Genomic DNA, 21,852 nt, shown 5'->3' on the forward strand with positions numbered 1-21,852 from the left:
AAATACAGAAAATCATGCAAAGAAACTTGACAATTTTACAGCAATACCCATCTACAGCGCCTATTTTCAAGACTCCCCCACTGATATCCTACAGAAGAGACAAGAATCTAAGAGAATCTGGAGTCCACAGCGAGATTCATCCTTCTGGGAAACTTTTAATAGGTACACTTCCATGCAATAGACCACGATGCACTACCTGTAAACACATTGACACCCAAACTGGGATCAGAGGCACTGAACATGCACCTCTAAAGGAATAGTATACTGCATTATCTGCAAGAAATGCATTAAACTGTACATTGGAGAAACTAAAAGGCATTTAGCAGACCGCTTTGCGGATGTATTGGAATCAACACCACCACATTTCCAGTAGCCTGACAATTCAACAATAATCAATCTGCTGAAGACGTCACCATCTGCAGGATCAGTCAGTGCTGTGGAACAAATGCTGCTCGGAAACAAAGGGAACGTGAGTTTATCTTCAAACTAGGAACTTTGGAACCTCTTGGAATGAACATTCTATTCTGACACAATCATGACATCATCCACAAAATTCTTAGAAAATAAGCGGTTTACTGCACTGTGTTTGCTTTTCTTTCTACACAGCTGAAGAAGGGCTTTTGTCCAAAGAAAAATTCAATTTGTTTAATTTTAGATAGATAGATAGATAGATAGATAGATAGATAGATGTTGTTGGTTACTAATAATAACAGCACTTTCAATGGGAGCACAAGGTTTCCAAAGTTGGAAAAGTTTTGTATTTTTTTTTTTACTTCATTTTACGAGCAAAGTCACCTTTTTCATTAAAGTTACATGAAAATGACTTTAATGTGTTTTGTAAAAAAAAAAAAAAAAAACCCATCAAGACATTCACAGAAAGCTGCAGTGGCTCCCGAACACATAATGAATGCTCTGTGTTCACTGCTCTCGCTAGCAGGGACCCCGGCAGTGTTTTTAAATTGTAGAGACGCGGTTGCATGCTGGGTTGGGTAATTGTTAAAAGACTAACTGAGTTTGTGTTTTGCCGGGTCATTGTTCCACTCGCACTAGTCATGCAATGATTGAATGCGTGTCTGTTGTCTCCTGGGTCCTTTCTCCAAATCTTCTAAAAGTTAACCACATTCCTCACACTTTTCCCATGCCTTTCCTGTGGTTGACTGTGAATCAGCTGTGCTTTACTACAGCTGAACCAAGGTGTTCGTTTTTACAACCTTTTAACATACTGCATCACGTTTAACTGTGTGCATTCTCCCGTATCCTTCACTGCACCTTGCGTCGCACAGTATATCACAGCAAACTAACATTTTAAAAAGGACGGCAATTTAGCAAATGATCCAGAATCCAGCATCAAAAATTGGTAAGTGAACTCTGACCCACAAGAGTCCATTAAGTCTGTGTCAGACAGCCCCCCCTTTCACTTCATAAAACAAAGAAATCCCACCTCCCACCCACTTATATGGACAATCAGCATGCCCCCCCCCCCCCCCGTATATTTCTATTCCCCTGGTTGAGGGAGCAGTTTCTATAGCAATGCAGACTCATTGCGGTAGCACAAAGTGAAAAGGGAGTGACTTAACACAGTGAATGAGTGACTGCCTGCTAGTTTAATGGCCGGGCTTCAGTGAAAACCATTGGGCTCACTCTGCAGGGGGGCTTTCACAGTGAAAGAGGGGGTGTGTTTGTGTGTGTGGGGGTCAGATGCGTTCCCATTCATTTAACTCCAGATTGGAGTCTATACATTCAAATGGACATATACCACTTAATGCAGGCCTCAGCCCACACAATCACACTGTCCTCCTCAACCCTTGTGCTCTCTGCTCCAGCACGGTCTCTTTGAGATACAAGCTGATATCCATTCCACAAGAGGTCAGAGCGGCTACACAACATTGAGTTTACACGAGAAGTAAGAGCGAGTTTACTGGCCGCTCTCATCTTGAGTAAGTGAAAATCAGCTGGAATCTTACAAAGCACACTGCAGTTTATTTGAAAATTTTAAATAAGAATATTTAAACAGTAAAACTGATTTTAATGTAATGTCATTTCCATCAGATAGAAGCCATCTAATACAGCCCATCTGAGACAACGAAATTCAGACGGCTGCATCACATCAATATCAGGGTCTACTATATATAATAAAGACATTTCAGATAGCTGCATCACATCATATGTCACATCACTCTCTCCTCTCTCTCTCCTCTTTCCTTTCTCCTCTCTCCTCTTCCTCTCTCCTCTCTCTCCTATCTCTCCTCTCTCCGGTCAAGAGGCTGTCTACTGCTCTTCAGCAGGGAGTGGCTTCACACAGCCATGTGGGGTCAAACATCCCCTGATATGCGGAGAGCAGCAAACATACCTCCACCAAAGGGCTTATGTTTGGGGGTACACCTTCTTCTTAACAATGATACTGAATAGGGAGACCCCAATTAAAAAGTGAGGAAAAGGCTAATCGTAAACTAGATTCTCTAAGCTTGTTATTTTTGTCTCATTGGAAAAAACATAATTTTACAATTCTGAAACAAACTACTCTCAAGCCCCTAAATTAAATGTCTGAGTTGTTTATTTCTGATTAACTTTATTTGGTGTTTTTTTTTAACCATTTTAAATTTGAAAATATTTTGGTGAATCTAGCCCATTGTCTGTGAAGTATCACAAAGTCTGTCTTATATTTCTGTCGTTCACCCCACCAGGCAATCTCGGATTAGTTATTTACTCCCAAACTGTCATTAGTACTTTGTTTTTTCGGAAAGAAGAAAACTCGCCCAATAAAGTTACCAAACATGATTTAAACAACTCAGACTTTTAACAGGAACTTGTAAGCAGTCTTAAGTTGTTTCTTATTTGTTTTAGAATTCTAAAGGTGTTTTTTTCCTTTCAGATAAAAACTGTGCTAATGGCAATTTGGAGTATACAGCTTTGAGAATTTAGCCCTTGTGTTTTTTGGCTCACCACATTTGAAAAGCTCTCTATGTTCTGTAGTAATCAAAAAAACAATAATTCAAGAGAGTTTCTTTTAGTATGAGCACATATTCTACCGCAGGGTGTTTCACAGTTATGGATGAAGACCTCAGAGTTAGTTAGCATTTACTTTTCTGTGTCCTGAATCCCGGGAAAAATAAATCTTTTCTTTCTCATAGTGCCCCAGAGACGCTGTTTTTAGACGTGATACATTGTAGCAGCACTGGCCTGGGATTCATCACGAAGCCGGGATTCAGTTTTCATTTCCAGGGTTATAATTATAGGCTTTACAATGGCATAAGGGACTGGAAACAATGCTCTCTCTCACAGAGGGCCTCCTCTGGGACAGGGATTCAGTGGTGTTTGGCAGTGCAGCCTGTTTTCATGTATAGAAGCTGGTATTTTGTTCTGCAAAATCCTTATTTTGGTCACAAAATAGCGTGTGTGTGTGCGTTTCCTCTCTTACTCATTATAGCTGAGTTTTTTTTTAACAGAACGGGAGGGATTTGGAACAGGCAGCAGTTATTGCTGTGCAGCGTTAACTGTTCACACCACAGACCTTGAGTTTAGATCCAATTCTAATCGCAGTGCATAACTTTTTTACTATGCTTTACCATATCTCTGTGCTGTACCATGCTGTACCATGATTTCACTGTGCTGTATTCAACTTTGCTATGCTTTTACTGTGGGACACATTTATAAGGGCAGTGTCTGTCGCTCATATGGAACAGCAATTATTTTCAATTATTATAATTTTTTATAATAGTTTGTACTGTAGTGTGATAGATGCACAGAGTCATCGCTGTGGTCTTAAACGTGCTAAAGTCTCAGACAAGGCTGTCTATCAGTATTTTATATGCACCGGAAAATAATGCAAAACAAAAACTCATATCGGATTTCCTGGTTTAAATCCATTTCAAATGTGCGTGTCTGTTTCTACCCAATCTGTCTGTCTGGCAATTATTCCAAACTAGAAACAAACACTATTAGCCTGGTCCATCGAAATGATCACCGTTTGTGGGTGACTCTTCCAGGTAGCATGTACAGTGCAAGCCGGCTACTCAGAAAACAAAATATGTATATATATATATATATATATATATATTGTCTTCTAGTACAAGGACCAGCGAGTGGTCTCCTTGAACAGTCGTCGCAGTGTTGATGTGCTGATGAAGGTGTGCGCGTCTCCAGTAGAGCTGCGACTCTCACATTCAGACAGTTCAGAGCGAGAGCGGAGCACAGCAGCACTGCCCCCCGTCGACACACCGCCCGCCGCCTTCTGTTACTGAGTAGATTGGACACTCAGCAATTCTAATCCAATGTGACTTGACTGCTGAGAAACTAAATCCAACCATACACTGATCAAGGCACTAGGCTGAACTTTGTTTTGAAATATTTTCTTGAGAAAAATAAAACCCAAAACTATTCTGACGGTATGAAACCATAAATAAATAAATAAATAAATAAATAAATAAATAGAACTTTGCAGGAAAGAGCAGTTCAAAGACTGTGTGCCTTTATTTTTTTTTTTTTTATTTTTTTTTTTTACCATTAACATACAGGCCTGTGTTTTTCACTATGGGAACGCAATAGTATAAAAGTGGGCAATTGGACCACAGTGCAAAATCTGGAGCCCTAAAGAAACCTAAAGGCATTCGTAAAAAACATCTGTCCACTTGACTTTGTTACTTTCTAGCATTAAATCATCAACTTATGGATGATTTTCACTTCAGTTTGAGAGCCGAGTCCTAACCCTGACAATGTGCTTTTGTTACTTGTACAGTAATCAGTGCTGTGTTCTAGTCTAGCTGCTACACTTAGCAATACCAATCACTGGGTTCTAGCTCCTGTAATACCTGACACTATGCTAACTTAAAGCTGCTCCACTGTTGGTAGGCACTAGGCAGCTTCTCCAGTCACTATTTCAAAATCAGCACAGAGGCCAGAGCCGGAGCACACATGTACTGTATGTGAGTTTAGTAGAGGAGAGAGATTCAGGACAGAGTAGGAGGCTCTTTCCTTTTTGCACGGAGAGTGGTGGGTGTATGGAATCGGTTGCCAAGCCACATTGTTGCTGGTGATTTACTGGGAACCAGACTATCAGCAATGGGCCGAATGGACTCCTCTCTTAAGAACTTTTCTTAGGTTCTTACATTCTTATGGTCTTATGTTATTAGTGGTACAAAACACTGTGTTTTAGCTGCTATAGTTGGCAATACAAAACACTGTGTTCAGCTGCTACAGTTGGCAAAACAAATACAGTGTGTTCTAGCTGCAGCAATTTGTAATAACACTGACTAGTTTTTGCTTGTGTGTCTGTCTGTCTTCAGTATCATGTAAACGACTCCCAGTTCCTCTCAGATCCCTCCCGTGGCTCTTTGCTGCGCTGTCTCTTTAAGAGGCTGCCTTTGTCAGGGCAGCAGGAGCTCAGTGTAACAGGCCTGAAGTGCAGGCGCCAGACTGGGATCTTATCTCTGAAGCAAAGCACCGAGCCAGGGGCACACAATGAGGGGCCAACTCCAGATGCATACACCTACCACTGCCTCTGTGTGTGTGTGTGTGTGTGTGTGTGTGCGTGCATGCGTGCATGCTTGCATGCGTGTGTGTGTGTGTGTGCACCTTACCCTCCTATTACACCTAGGACATTGTTCCAATATACACCAAAAAAGTGAGCACTGAGAAAAAGTGAGAACAAAAATGATGCTCCCCACTTAAAAAAAAAAAAAACTAAACGTATTTGATTAATAAAAAAAACCTGATATATCGTAAAAGTGAGTTTGGTTTCCCCTCTATGTGTTTTACACTATATCCTCTTCATCAGGGATATGCATTCCCCTGGGATGGGGGTGAAAGGGACCCTGCTGGTAAGGGATAAGACACTTCCATCAAAATGAGACAAAGAAAAAAAAGAAACTTGTAAAATAGCATCTGATCTTCACTCTCAAACACAACGAGTCAGGGAGTCTTTCAGCAGGCCCTCCCTTCCCAGGTGTCTATCGGAGAGAGGCCTTTGAGACTGCCAGCAGATGACATGCCCACACACACACTCTCATACACAGCGATTGTGTGCAATCAGTCACTCTGTGCAGTGTCACAGTTGGCAGTCTGATCTCAAAAGAGGTCCCAAGAATGAATAAGGGTGAGGGGTTTAAACCCCCCCAAACTCACAGTGGGGGGCTATTGGATCGCACAGGGCAGGGGCAGGGGCAGGGGCAGGGGCAGAGGAAGGGGCAAGCCTTACTGGCGAACAACCGTCACGTTTAATATTTTTATTATTATTAATATATAAAAACTATTTGTACATAAATAGCAGTGTTGAGTGTTGGTGTCCATGTGAACAAGCAGCAATCATGATGTACCCTTCGTTACCCAAACTAAGTAAGCAAACGTTGTAGCTGTGTTGCCTCACACTGGGTTTTTTTTGCCTTTCCTTGGCTCTATGTGATAGTTTGGACTCACTCACTCTTGCACTCTGGTTTAAAAGCTCAACGAACCAAGCTTTGATCCAACTCAGGGTGACAGAACCTTTGACAAACTTAGTCAAGTAAGCATTGGTTTTAACTGCATTGTTCTGGGTGGTTTGCATTGCCCTTACTCAACGGTGTGAGTGTGGGCTCAGGGGTCCTCACATACCCTTGCAGCTGTTTCTGTTATGCTAAGAAGCTCCTTTCTGAAGTTCTGGTGGTCGCAGCAAGGCATCATAGAGCCACAGGCAGATGGAGCTAATAAGCATTTAACAGGGATAAATGAGATTCTCCACGCTGGTCTTAAAGTAGCAATTCCTAAACTCTGCTGGAGGGAGGCAGGGAAAGAGAGGGGGGAAAAGACAGAGAAAATAGTGTGGAAAGAGGATTGGGGTATAAACAAGTATGAAAAAAGGAAGTAATGATGGGGAGATAATAAGAGAGTGAGAGAGAGAGAGAGAGAGAGAGAGAGAGAGAGAGAGAGAGAGAGAGAGAGAGAGAGAGAGAATGTTGTGGCCAGATGACCAGAGAGTGGGAGATGATCCCTGTGAAACTGGGAGGCTGAAATCAAAATGCATTTTGTTTTGCTCCAATTTTGCGATTTGTATTAAAAGGGACATGCTCTTTCTCAAATTCTTCCGTCACATTAAAGGCGAGAAGAAGATAAGTGGGGGAGGGAGCATGACATAGCGCATCACAGCACAACGGGACACCACCAGAGCATCATAAACTAATTCAACCGTTCAGCCAGCCAGCAAAAAAAAAAAAAAAAAAGCTTGTTTAAAAAGCAGAGAAAAATGCACTTGAAAAACTGCTCAAGCTGTCATAAAACCAACCATATGGGCATCTGTCTTCCCAACTACTCGCTGTGTTGGACTGCTGCTGTGTACACTTATTTACTGCGGTACTGTTAACTTCTCTGTAGGACACAGCAGTATTTTCAGTACTTCGATTGGAAATTATAGTATTTTTGTTGGTTCTGTAGGATATTACAGGATACAGTATATTCTGTAGTGTTTTTTAAACAATATCACCCTAAAGGTTTTGGCCCATTTTCAGTTCTGTTTGCAGCTCCAGCTGGAAGCCACAGTGCAGGCACTGACTCACTCAGAGACGAGCCTCCAGGCTGCCATTAATATTCTCTGGTGGAAAGCAGTTGCAAGACAAAAAAAAACAAAAAGGCGACTGTATAATACGCTGTCCTGATCTGTTACAATTCATTTCCAGAGTAAATGACTTCTCTATGAGATACAGGCAGCATGCAGGCACAGTGCTAGATCAAGAGTTTCTGTGGGAATAGCTTTTACTGCCAAACTTTTAGCATTTTTTTATTATCAACAGCTGTGCACTGTTGTGAATGCAAAGAAACCAAGAATAATTATAGGAAGACACCTAACTTTACACACTTATCCATAAATTAAGAAGAAACCAAGTTAAGTAGACGCATTTATCAACTAATTGCAAGCTCTATTTTCATGTGCGATCGTGTATGGCGCACACTTACATTTTCTTGTACCTTGTTGCATTCCCCAAAAACCACAGAAACCCATACACGGGCTATTTTAAAAGATCTGTTTTCACATACTCATTTGCTAGCGCACGTTGCCGTAATTTGCTGTGTTAGCCAAACTCCCTTCTAGTTTGAAAGTTTACACAAGTGGAACTGAAAAAACAAGTGATATAAATGCTATACAAGTTGTCGTTTTTGTTTTCAACATTATCATGGGCTCCTTGCCTTTCAAGAAAGTACATTAAAGACTGAGCTCCTTGAAAACATTTCCTTTTCGTCTCTTATAGTTTTAAGTTACGGAGGCATGTGTGTCTGACAGTACTGGGAATATTGAGGAATATTGAATGCTTGACCCCAGCTACCATCACCCCCCGACACAGAGAAAAAAGCCGCTTTGAAGCTTAGACTCGACATTCACGGCAAGCACAAAAGACCCCCATTGAGATATTATTCCAGACTTTGTACATTACACCCCATCTGGACTCTGCAGGCCTTCCAGTTATTCATAAAAGCAGACTGAAGAAGAAGCAACGACTTTGCTAGAGGCATGCAGCTCCCAACAGTGCAGAACAGCCCTCTCTCTCTCCCTCTGCCTAAAAAGCAACTTATGAAAATATCAGTTTCCTTAACTAACGTACTCTTCTTCTTCTTCTTCTTCGTCTTCTTCTTCTTCGTCTTCTTCTTCTTCTTCTTCTTTAGATTTGCTTTTGTACTGTTTCCACTTTCACATCTTGAATGCAGCAGATTCCAACGTTTAGAGCACCCAGATGGCCTTGCTATACAGTAGTTCTCAGTATCTTGCCTCATCTGCGCACCAGTGTAAGCATTAACCTGTTCCCCTGCAACACTGTGGTCCACTGTGGTGTGCCAGATCCACTATTTTTTTTTGGGTGGGGGACTGCATTTCCTAATGAAAAGTCTGAAAAGTGAGCAGCAGGTTAGTGTGGCTCTGCTCGTCGCTCCCTGTTTAATTTCTCAGAGCTTCAGGAAAGCCGCATTACTCCAACAAGACAGAAATAATAAAAAGCAGAGAGATAATCAGTAATAGAACTGACTGGGGAAAAAAACCAAGAAGGGAGGAAGGCAGACAGGGAGATCGTGGGGAGTTCAAACGAGATGCAAGGTGACTTAGGAGTCAAATCAATTAAAGGTTATAGCAGGGGAAATATAAACTTGTACAATGAAGTGACCAAAAGCTAAAGAACTTTTTATCTGGGCTGAAGCAAGGCTGGCGTGCCTCAAAATCACGTTCAATTGTTTTTCGCGTTTCATTTACGGATCCATTTGTAAATGTGCTGTTCTTTTTAGTGTCTTTGTTAATAACCCCTTTTGCTCCGACTGTGTCCATCTGTCTCTTTGTCTGTCTGTCTGTGACACTCACCAAGGACAACTCGTTAACTGCCTTGCATTTTCACAAATCATCTTGGAACTTTTTTATTGCCTCCTATAGACGTTTGGGTTAGTGTAGAGATAATGTGATACACTTTTGATACACAATATTCATATTTTACTGTTCTTGAGATCAGTCTATGAAATATTGCTAAAGCCTGGCATTGTTATTAATACCGGTCTAAAATTGTTTATAACATCCTTATAACACATTCAAAGATGCACTGTTGATGGTTTACAACATATGCCTAAACTAAGTGGAGATAGACTTTGGACAGAGACATGGAGACACAGAGCATGTGGAATGGGTTACCTGGTCATGTTGTTGATGCTAAATCACTGGGATCCTTGAAGACCCGATTTGAAAAAGTTTTGAGGTCAATCAACTACTGGGAACCAGACAAGCAATGCTGGGCTGAAAGGCCTCCTCTTGTTTGTATTTTATTTATGTTCTTATGTTCCTAATTAGTTTTTCAACCTACAGAGTCACCTTCCTAGTCCGTACATGGCATCTTCAAGCTCCATTACAGCTAAAGATGCAAAGCAGCATAGCCCTGCCCCAACTTGCTTCCTCTATAAAACACCCAGAATAGGTTGTTCTTTTCCAGTCTTGCCCTTTTCCAGTCTTGTGCATGGTATTTCTGCTGTTTTCGCATGATTTTCCCATGGTTATACTATGCATTACCATAGTTTATCGTGTTTATTAATATGCTTTACTGTACCTCGCTATTCTTTACAATGCTTGTCTATGCTTTACTATGCTTTCACTTTGCTTTATTACACTTTGCTATGCTTTTACTATGGGTAACTTTGATATGGGTACAGTGGGTTTGGCCCCAACAATAAAAGCCTGTCTCCAACCCCGCTTTGCAGTGTTTTCCAAAATGGATCTGCTCACATTATAAACGTGTTTAAAATATTAAAGATGGTCATTTTGGACCAATGAATAATAGAGCACAGAGGACGTGTATAAAAAGCTCTGTCTTGTTCCAGGGTGGTCCCAGCTCAGCAGTAAAACTCTAATGTACTGTTGCGGCCAGAGCTGAGGATGGAAATTCTGGCTGAGCCCATAAAACTGAATGACAGAACCTACAAGAAGCACTGTGCAGTGCTCTATCTGCTCCTAATCCATTGCTGATAATGCTGTTTATAGCCCTGCTATCTAGGATTTCTTCAGGGCAATACGTTGGGATTATAAAGCGATATCCGATGGGATTTTTCAAACGTATAGAATATGAAAAAAAAAAAAAAAAAAAAAAATCAGGCCAAACTGGAAACAGAATCAGGTCACCTTTATATAACAGTGAAAGCTCAGCTCAGCTCAGCTCTGATTTCATTTAATTTAATTTTTTTCAAATTATGCAAGATAAAGGATATATATATAATCAATCCACCACATGTCCAGGATTACATTGAGATAGAATCTTTTAAAAAAGTCTTTTGGAAGCCACTGAACGATGGTGCTGACATAGCATTGTAAGACAAGACACTTCAATCCATTTGGTCTATTCCTGGATGCAGGGGAGGTGTTATTAACACCAGTAGGTAGTACTTTAGATTACAGGGCACACATACCCATGTAATAACATGGTAATAACTTCCAATGTTTCCTGCTTCTGCTGTTAAATGGTAAGCACAGTGATTACATTAAAATGGGCATGGTGTTACGATGATATACATTATATTAACACAATCTTGTTCACACGCCCATTGCCATGTAATTACACTGAAGGAACCACTGGTAACTACCCAGTTATTACAATGTAATTACACAGAATAGCATTCACTGGAATCTAAAGTGCTACCACCATAAAATTAATAAATAATGTAGCTTGGGCTAAGAAACAGAAATATACTTCAAACCCTTGGTTAGCACACCTTTAAAAGGGAGACCAGTGATGTTGATTTGTGGTAATAGAGTTTAAGGAAATGAATTGTAAAGCCCTGGCTGGCACACGCTCAGCCCCCCAAATATTACCAATTAATACACTGTGTGTGTCTGTCTGTCTGTATTAGAGTTTATATGTAATATGAACATAATCAAGTACAGTGTAAATGAAAAAAACAGCTCAGCACATTCTCAGTTGGTTGCATTATTATTGCTAAGCACACCTTTTTATGTTCTGCTGTGCTAAGCAATGAACAGCCACGATCACACTGCACATGTGAAGCACTCCACACCTCCACTCTCTCCACCAGTTACATGGGCTTTGTTTTTCTGTTGCTTTTTTCTGTTAGTGAAAGGTACAGAAGGTAAGGGACAATAGCACTAGCACTGGCTGCAGCCAGACATGCTGCTGCCAGGCGGGCAGACAGGCAGGCAGGCATGCGCTCTCCCTCACTGCTCTGCAAGAGACAGAGTACTGACCTGAACACCTGCTTCTTGCCCCTATCATTCAGTCCTGGGGCTCTCTCAAGCCGGGCCTGACGATACTGCTGATTTGTGTGGAGGTGTTTGTTTTTGCAGATTAGATTAGTGTCCGCTAGGGAAAAGCTGACCAAAGTCATTTTACTTGAGACCTGAGCTGATTGGATCCCAGGCCTCCAGAGGTGAAAGGAAGGAGAGGCCAGTGAATTAACCCACTGCTCCAGCTTGACCCCTTCAGCTACCAGTACTCCCCCGGGGTCAAAATCAGCTTGTACCCTTCTGCACCTTTTACTATAAATAGATATTTTTATAGCAAAAAGAATAAATATATTAAACAGTATAAATCTTAATGTGCATCACTTTCATCTGTTAGAAACCGTTACAAAACAATTTAACTGAAGGTAATACAGCCGTCTGAAATTTGTTTGCATGAAATGTCGATAGTTTAAAGGTTATTTTTTTCCAAGAATTGCCTTTAATATCATAAGCAGCTTTGGTGATTCGGGTCATACAATGAAGAACGCACAAAGGCTATTGGAGGGGGGTTCAAATGTATTAAGCAAGTTCTATAAAAACTGAATGCAAGCAGGACAAGGGTCTAAAAAAGATGCAGAACTTAGTGCTTTCTTTTTAAAGAAATATAATTAATAACAACAGCATGACAGGGTAGAACGCCAAAGCAGCCTAGGACCGGAACACAATATACAGTATATAAACCTTTTTATGTTTTGTATGTTAAAAAAATCCATCCCAGTTTCTGTGTCAATCCGATAATAGGAAAACACAGTGTGCATTAACCTCCCTCGTTATCTAAGGCTGATTAGAAATGAGGGTTTCTGCTTTCCTTGTTTATTTATCTCCTTTTTCAAGCAAAAAATATTTCTGCTATTGCCTACAGTACTCTTCAGGGAATGGAATGTCTCCCATTACACAGCAGTTTGAGCCAGTCTAGGTTTTACATTAATTCTGTGAAATTTTAAACTGAAGCAGTTTTAAATTTCATTTGAAAATGTAGGTCTGGCAGCCATCTTGTTTAACAAAACAACACCATTTTGCCATATTTGAATTCTATTGTCACAGGGATGATGCTACCAAGTTGGGAGTAAGTTGGTTAAACGGTTTTCAAGCAGAAGCAGTTTGTTGTTTGGTGCACGTTTCGTCAAAATTTGGCGGCAGTATTTTGATATTAAATTTTATCACAGCAACTTCTGCTTTCCAAAAGTTCCCAAGAAGAAGATTTTGAAAGGTTTTTCCAAAAAATGCGTCAGGCTGCCATCTTGAGTGCAATCTTTTTTTTTTTTTGCTTCTGAACTGTAATCTACACGGGATGATACCTACCAAGTTTCATGTTGATTGGTTACACCGCGTGCGAACAGGAGCAGTTTGAAGTTGATGGAAGAAGAAGAAGAAGAAGAAGAAGAAGAAGAAGAAGAAGAAGAAGAAGAAGAAGAAGAAGAAGAAGAAGAAGGTTTCCCAGCCATTCTGGTGAGAAAGTGAGAAAGTTAGTTGTAACAAATAAATGAAAAGGACTGGTGAAAGTGTTGCTTTGTCAGTAGCCATGACCGTCCTTATCAGTTAAAATGGTCTTTAAAAGCCTCTGGCTGGCGGCCTCCTTTCAGCACTGTTCGATTAGTAAAGACGATGATGGTTCCTTAAGACAGGACCCGTTTCCATAACTCTTGGGGGGTTCATGTGGTATTTGTAAATAAATGTGGACAGTTTCCTGACAGCATTGCGACACCCGAATTCAATCAAAATAATCATTCAGCATTTAGGAGGGCGGTTATAAAGCGATGCGTGATATAAAATCAAAATCAATGACGTTCTAAATAGTTTAAATGGGTTAAGTAAATAAAAAAAAAAGACAAAACCAAAAAAAAGGCAAAACTAAACCACATTGCAAAAACTAAACCACCACGAGACAAAACTAGAACTGCCCTGGCTTTTCAGTTTCAATTTCAGCAGAAAACCACTCCTTTATAAGTGAGCAGCTTCAATCAACAAACGCTTCTCCAGCAGGCCACCGAGCGCGCTCTCCTCCGAGGGGTAGATGCACACGCTCCGTTACTTGATGCTTTGCCGTGTTACTGTACTGCTGAGCTGGGCTAAAAAACGACTGACCAGACGAGTATTCAGTAATTACACGAACCCCCAAAACACTCGACTCTGTTAGCTACACGTCAGAAACGTGCAATAAAAAAATAAACTACAAATGTATCATTTGGAGTGAGACTCACAAGGGTTAGTAAAAAGTGTAAAGCATAGTTAAAGCATGGTAAAGCAGAGGCATACAGGTATGGTAAAGCATATTAATAAACTTGTCAAACTGTGGTAAATGGTGAACAGTATAATCGTGGGAAAACTGCTAAAATACCGTAGTCATTTTTATAAGGGTAATGCTTTTCAAATCTCCCTCATTTGGATATTTTGACATTGGCATTTGTATTTTCATTTGGTGATTGTACATAACACATTTCGACAGCTTAAACCGAGTGTTTAAACGTGTGTGTGCACGGTTAAACAAATAAGTCACGTCTAACTTGTTTCCAAATGTATTATTTTTTTTAATTCAGTACATCATCCACAGTTTACTGTATCCAGATTAACAGCTGCCGAACCATATGCTGGATTTGAAAACGTGTGGAATTTACCTATACATATGGCTGCTGTGAGGTAGCTTTTTTTTTTTTAAGGAGACATTTGTATAGCAGTTGTTCATCCCACTCCCAGGAATTGTGTGTGTGTGTGTGTGTGTGTGTGTGTGTGTGTGTGTGTGTATACAGTTTCCATAAAATTACCCTTAATTACCGCGTGGGATACTGGTATGAGTTATTGCTCAAGACAAACGCACAATTTAGGTGAGACTTGTGTGCTTCTTTGTACAAAGCAGGAGTCTGCAAAAGTAATTAACACAGTAGCAGGATTCAGTCAGTGCTTGTGGTTCTTAAACTGTGTCGCCAATAACAGTCAAGTTGAAGCAGACGCTGTGCAGCCTGCTCCAAACTTCACATTACAGGAAGCGCGATAACATCTATACGAAATAAAGGACTTTCTCATGTTTCCTTTTGGGGGTGGATTAAGGGAGAGAGGAGTGAGCGGAAAGTTTTAAAACAGCTCTTTTTTTGGGGGGGGGGGGGGGGGGGTTGTTTCTAAAGGTGCTGTATGTTTTCTTTCTCTCTGCAATACATTTTAAGTGCAATGGGAGTTCACCCAATTTCTCAATACTGGGAATGGCTTAGCATTCGCTTTCAATCAACACAATATAGGCCTTCAGTTCTGTACTCGGTGGCTGCATAACGCAGTCTACCTCAGGCACTTTTATGGAATCATTATGATAATCCCTTCAGCAGCCGCGCAACGACCAGCACTAAACAGACACTTATTATATGCATTTTGATGTATTCATCGTCATTACACAGTGGGGGCATTTCTTCTCGGGACAGATTTTGTAAATTAAACGGGTTAAATGTCACCCACGCAGTAAATAACTCTTTATCCCTATACCTAAAAATAGGCCTACACAGGTAAGAGCTCTCCGGTTAGAACCATTTGGATCTCCATCCTCCATCTGTGGCACACTTTTTTAAATAAAGAACCATTCTTACAACAGAGGGTTTTATAGAATGGATTCAACGTGAACCCAACTGGTTCCGTATTAGAACGATCAGCGGTTCCAAAATACTTTATATTTAGATGCCCTAATTAAGGGTCAGACGTTTCTCCTCTTCCCCGTTAGGAATGAGCGACACAAGGTGTGTTCATCAGGGATGTGTCTGAATAGACAGTGTGTGTGTGTACGATTAACACATTGTATACGTTTTCCTTCAAGAAGCCGATAGTGCATTCCTTTAATGAACAAGCATAAATTCAAGTAAAATGCGAAGTTCTGAGTGTACTGCAGCATGTTGCTGTGGAATCTATAGAGGGTGCTCCGTGATTCAGGTCGGCACGCATAAGCGCAGCAGCACCACACATACCCTCATACATTACAACCTACACGGTCTGTGTGCCTTATACTCATGTGTTGCGCTCATGTGTTTTCATGTGGTTAACTTTCAATAACAGTAACACTTGTAATAGGTTTGAGATATATATATATATATATATATATATATATATATATATATATATATATATACAATATCCATACAATCACAAAGTTTATCTTTAAGAAAACTGAAGTATCAGCACGACCTTTTCCTCAAAAAAAAAAAGAAAAACACGGACTCCATAAACTTGACGAAACACAGAACACAGCTCCCCCCCCCCGTCAATTTCAATTTCCCTGAAAACTGAAACCGCTTTGTGAGAAGAGATGCAGCCTCATACAGACTCGCTATGCCCGCATGTTAACTCATGAGTACCCTGCTGGGCTGTGCCCGTTGTTATACCATTAGGACCAAGCTTTATATCAGGAGCCCAGTTATGTATTTGGCGCTCTTTGGATTAACACTGAACTCAGTGCCTGCAGTCTGTGGTCCTGAAGATAGGACAGTCTGTATTAGAGCACCCGTTGAGGTTCCGGATTCAGGTTCTATACAGAACGGCCGCAGCAGAAACCTTCTTTTCTAAGCGTGTATCTCACTCCAGAGCACTGGGACACCACAGCAATGTAACAACGCTGGCAAAACACCAAAGTAACCCAAAGTCTAATGTTAGGTGAGATATGAGCCACACTGAACATTAAGTTTGTGCGGATTTATTATTATTATTATTATTATTATTATTATTATTATTATTATTATTATTATTAGCAATAATAATAATAATAATAATAATAATAATAATAATAATCTGAAAATAGCAAAAGTTGTTGGCTAAAGTACCTGTCGAAGAGGTTATAGGCAAAAAGACAATTTACCTAACATGTGAAAAACAGAAGCACTATGGAAATTAAATGTGATTATAAACATGCTAATGTTAAGCTGGCGTCTAATTTGTGTTTGTGTGTGTGTTTGTGTGTCTTCTCCTTACCTGCTTCGGTGAATCGTAGGTTACAAAACACAAGATAACCCATCAGCAGACCGAGCGCCGCGGACCGCTGTATCTGAGATGAGTGCATCGCTCCCCGTCTAAGTAACTGTCCAAGGTCCCGGGGAATTCGCCGACACTGGCCTCCCTTCCACCTCTGTATCGAGTTGAAGGTTTTGAAGGTATTTCTTAATTGTACTTTTTTTTTAATAGAAGGACACAGTTTCTAAGCAGAGTGTGGAGAGTATATTTCGTATGTGCGTTATATACTGGCTATTAAAAAGTAACAATCATGCAGTTATATCCCCTTGTGTCATAAAAGTGATACAAAAAAAAAACCCTGAGCATATCCTCAGTTCGTATTGATTTCTTGTATCTGCTTCACTATCCCATCAAAAAAAAAAAAAAATCGTGAACCAGAATACGAAGGAACAACCAACAAGAAAACTCGTGTTGTAAAAGAAAAAAAAAAGTTGTTCCCTAGATATCGTATAATTTCGTCATTTCATAAATTATTCTTGCTCGTAATACAAAACACACAAGCACGCAAAGTTATATCAGTTGGTGTGGCGTTTTCAACAAACCCGTCGTGCTTGCAAAGAAAGTCGGAAAATAATGAAAAATCAAAATTTCTTCCGACTTCAGCAGCTGTGCTGTTGAAACGCGGCTGCTACACTGCCAGTGTATTCTGACAATGTGTTTCTCTGCTCCGTGCCTTGCTGTGTTTCTGCCTCCGTCTCTGCATCCTCTCTCGGACTGCTTTACTTCGACAATGCCAAGGTGTAAACACGAACAGCAAAAAAGCCAATAGCCTACAATATCCAGAGCGCAGAAAAAAAACCGAGACTCCTTTTTCCTGCTTTCCTCAGATTCCACGCTCCAATCAACCAGCCAATCCGCGACTCAAAAATCCAGCAGAACGAAAAATCAAAGGAGGTAAAAGGAGAGGAAGGCAAGCTACAAAACCCGGAGCAGAGGATCGCTCTGAAAACACGGAGATGGAGTTCGTGCTTTAACACAATAGCCTATAAAAATGTTGTTTTCACGACTGTATCATGTTGTTTTAATAAGTACGTAAGCGGTACATGATCTAACAAAGGGACAATGTAGCTATATTTTGAAGCGTGCATGTCTTAGACCGCATTGGAACTTATATAAAAGTTAACGGTGGGGGGTTACAGTTTAGTCTACCCCGGAAAATCTGCACAGTATTTTTACAGTTTCCTCCCATGCGTTCCCAATGGTTATACTATGCATTTACCACAGTTTACTATATATTTTGTACATGTTTTTATTTTTTATTTGTAATATGCTTGCATACCTCGTTGGGCTTTTCAATGCATACCTATGCTTAACCACACTGTACTGTGCTTATGCTATGATAAACATTTTATAAAAGAGCAAAAAAAAAAAAAAAGAAATGCTGTCTGTTGTGCTGTATTGAGAAGGCATGACATATAATTATGCAAGTGGAAACAAAAAACCGATGTAACTATAGGAATACCTGCTTCATATTTCCCTTTACGCTTTAATTGCACGTGTTTATTTTTTTCATACTGTAGGCCCCTTCGATTGCTATATTCAACTTCAACGAGCGGGCGTCTTCATTTCAGTTAAAAATTGAAAATACAACACAAAGTGATGCCAAGGAACCAACGTCATTACAATCGTCACTTTACGATTTAAAAGACGATGTTTTGACAGAGTAAAGCACGTTTTAACTGAGTACAATGCTAATGTATTGTGTTGCACAGTTCGGGTATTGCTGGAGTTCTGCACCAAGATTATGCAACGCTCTTAGAACGTGCTTTTATATAAGAGCATTTCCTAATGTTTATATCTCTACATTATATGTCTTATTTATTGAACTGTACAGTGCTTTCATTCTTCTTCTTCTTCTTCTTCTTCTTCTTCTTCTTCTTCTTCTTCTTTTCTTCTTCTTCTTCTTCTTCTTCTTCTTCTTCTTCTTCTTATTATTATTATTATTATGAATTAGTCATTTAGCAGACGCTTTTATTCAAAGCGGGGTGAACTATATGCTTCATCAACAACTGCTGCTGCAGCGTCACTTACAATAGGACCTCGGTTTTACGCCTCATCCGAAGGACGGAGCGAAAGGTTAAAGTGACTTGCTCAGGGTCACACATACACAGCGAGTCAGAGGCAGAGCTGGGATCTCAACCGGGAACCTCCTGATATCAAGCCCCTTTCCATTGGACCAATAAGCCTCCTATTTATGGGATTCTAATTAGTATTTCTTTCTTGTCATCCTCTCTCTCTCTCTCTCTCTCTCTCTCTCTCTCTCTCTCTCTCTCTCTCTCTCTCTCTCTCCCTCCCTCCAGTTTTCCCTCTCTCCCTCCTTATTCTCTCTTTCTCTCTCCCCTCCATCTCTGTCTATCCCCTTTCCTTCTCTCTCTCTCTCTCTCTCTCTCTCTCTCTCTCCCTCCCTCCAGTTTTCCCTCTCCCTCCTTATTCTCTCTTTCTTTCTCCCCTCAGTAGGGCGCTTATTAATGCATTCTAAATCTGAGTGAGTCACGTGACAGAGGCGAGAACACCGTGATGCAGACACCATTTCCCCCATGCTCTATCAGACCCCGAGCAAATATTTGGTTTTATCTTAGCTATCATAATTAATTAATTAATAATATATTAGCAGGACAGCCTCTTCTTTTTTTAGTGCCACATCGTCAGCTGGTGTAACAAATAGTTCCAGCTCAGACTGAATTTCCAGACAATGACCGCCAGAGGGAGCCCTTTCACACTTTACTTATCTGCTGTCACAGTCTCATAGAACTACAGACAGATCACATTATTATTACCTCAACAAGTGTTAACACCAAGTCAGTGCTTTTCAATGAGCCTTATGGGGTTCCGAGCACTAAAAGGTTACATCCCCTGTGCTTAAATGTACTGTTGCTATAGAATATACACGAAGCATACAAAATGTTGTTTGTATTGCTGTATTCCGAACTGTTCCGGCAATTAAACAAGTTTATTTGATTGTCTTATTCAGTTTAATCTGCTCTAGAAAATACAGCTAGAAAACACAACCATGCTCTGACTTTTGAGGACCGGACCAAAGAGGGAACCCTACATGTGACCTGTAGCCAGGACCAATCAGAGTGCAAAATTTGCAAACCAAGTCAATAAACGACCCAGTGTCCTCGTTTTTTTGTGGGGCGTCTTCGTTCACTGATGGGGGGGGTTGTAGGGGACGGGTTTGCATGGAAGCAGTAGGGCTTGAGGCTGTGAAAGCTGCCAGTAATTGCTGAAGAGCAGCGAGCGCTCTAGGCAACGACTAAGGTTCTTATCTAACAGGAAGTTTAGTTTCTTACGGAGAAGGTATCGTGGCGGGTTGCAAAGGTAAGCCGAGGTAAGCCAAGCCGATTTCAGTTTGAAGTCCTCTGCTGGTTATGGGAAGTGGGCCCGATCGTCTGTGGCTGGTTCCTCTGCAGCCGTCCAGGCGCACCGGGATTGTTGAAGACTGATTGGATTACAGTAAAAACCTATCCGAGGATTGTAGGGTTACTTCTATTTTCTGTTCAGTGGATCAGGTTTGCTAAAGGTCTGTAAAGCCACACACGATTCCATTTACTGAACAGACTGAAAGCTGTGTACTCTTATAAGGATATAAGAACAGTGATAAGAAAACAAATAAAAGAAAGAAAGAACGAAACAGCGAAAGAACTGTTACCATTGAAATGAAAAAAGAGAAAGAAAGAAAGAAAGACAGAAAGAAAGAAAGAAAGAAAGAAAGGAAGGAAGGAAGCAGTAGTGTTAGACTCTGGCACTCCTGTGGACCCCTGACTGCTCCACGCTCAACTGGCGCTAAGCAGTCCAACACAAGTCAGATGTCACTCTCTGTTCCCCTGCACCACCTCTCAATAATTCAGTGACCGGAGGTTTGTAATCTTGATCAATAATTCATGGATGATAATGTTGTACAACTTCAGCGTGACAGTTTGGTTTAGTGTGGAGAAGTGTGTGATATCCCCAGCTGGGAAAAAAGAGGGAGAAAAACACAGCGGCTTGTGTTTCCATAGCATCCAGAATATAAATATAACCCATCCCAGCTCCAGTGTGAACTCTGCAGCAGAGCCACAGTACATCTGAACTTGCACTTAAATGACCTGGATTCAATTCAGCTTGACTAGGGGTTGGGTCTAAAGAAGCCAAGAGTCAGGCCTGGTCATTACTTCTTCATCTTCTTTTTGGACTGAAGAGAGGGGTTAAATCTAAAGCGTTGTGTCTTTGAGAAGGGTTCAGTTGTATTAAAAATGAGAAGCTGAACTTTCAAACAACGCCCCCCCACTCCCCAGACTCGGTATGGTTCCAGACTCCGAATGAAGCTTCGGCATCGTGCACACAGACCAGAGGAGTGGCTGTAATGAATTCCATTTAAATAAAAAAAAGGAAGAAAAAGTGTGATCGTCCGTGTGGAACCCTGACTTAAACTTGAAAGATATTTGCATAACAAAAGCTCCACAATATCTGTTCAGTGCGCTCTGTCCTTCTCTTGAGAAATTGCGCAATTACATATTAATATATACCTGTCAAAAAACTGGAACAGGTTTAAGTCCTTCTTCACTTCACTGACTCCCGCTGTAGATCAGAAACTCTTTCATATTCCTACTCTAAACTTAGGCTATCAGAGGTGAATTTCTAGCATATTTAAAGGACTGCTTCCCTGTTAGCATTAATAGCGATATTACAGACAATAAATATAAAAAAAGCACCATGTTTGAGTACATTAGAAGATAAGAACATAAGAAAGTTTACAAACGAGAGGAGGCCATTCAGCCCATCTTGCTCGTTTGGTTGTTAGTAGCTTATTGATCCCAGAATCTCATAAAACAGCTTCTTGAAGGATCCCAGGGTGTCAGCTTCAACAGCATTACTGGGGAGTTGGTTTCAGACCCTCACAATTCTCTGTGTAAAAAAGTGCCTCCTATTTTCTGTTCTAAATGCCCCTTTATCTAATCTCCATTTGTGACCCCTGGTCCTTGTTTCTTTTTTCAGGTCGAAAAGGTCCCCTGGGGCGACATTGTCAATACCTTTTAGATGTTTGAATGCTTGAATCAGATCACTGCATAGTCTTCTTTGTTCAAGACTGAATAGAATCAATTATTTTAGTCTGTCTGCATACGACATGCCTTTTAAACCCAGGATAATTCTGGTCGCTCTTCTTTGCACTCTTT

The 21,852-nt window shown here is 40.7% G+C and overlaps 1 protein-coding gene across 3 annotated transcripts in view; it reads right to left on the reverse strand.

The window, feature by feature from the left end:
* Positions 1-16,787, reverse strand: part of LOC117415004 (netrin receptor UNC5B-b-like) — a 58,374-nt gene extending 41,587 nt beyond the window's left edge. For 2 of the 3 annotated variants that reach the window (XM_059026268.1, XM_059026267.1), the window contains exon 1: positions 16,658-16,787. In XM_059026268.1, the coding sequence (XP_058882251.1) occupies positions 16,658-16,745 (88 nt within the window). In that variant the 5' untranslated portion in view covers positions 16,746-16,787. The remainder of the gene's footprint in view (positions 1-16,657) is intronic. The other variant, XM_059026269.1, reaches the window with a different exon arrangement.
* Positions 16,788-21,852: the final 5,065 nt, after the last annotated feature.

Source organism: Acipenser ruthenus, chromosome 7 (genome assembly GCF_902713425.1).
Source record: "Acipenser ruthenus chromosome 7, fAciRut3.2 maternal haplotype, whole genome shotgun sequence".
Taxonomy (NCBI): Eukaryota; Metazoa; Chordata; class Actinopteri; order Acipenseriformes; family Acipenseridae; genus Acipenser; species Acipenser ruthenus.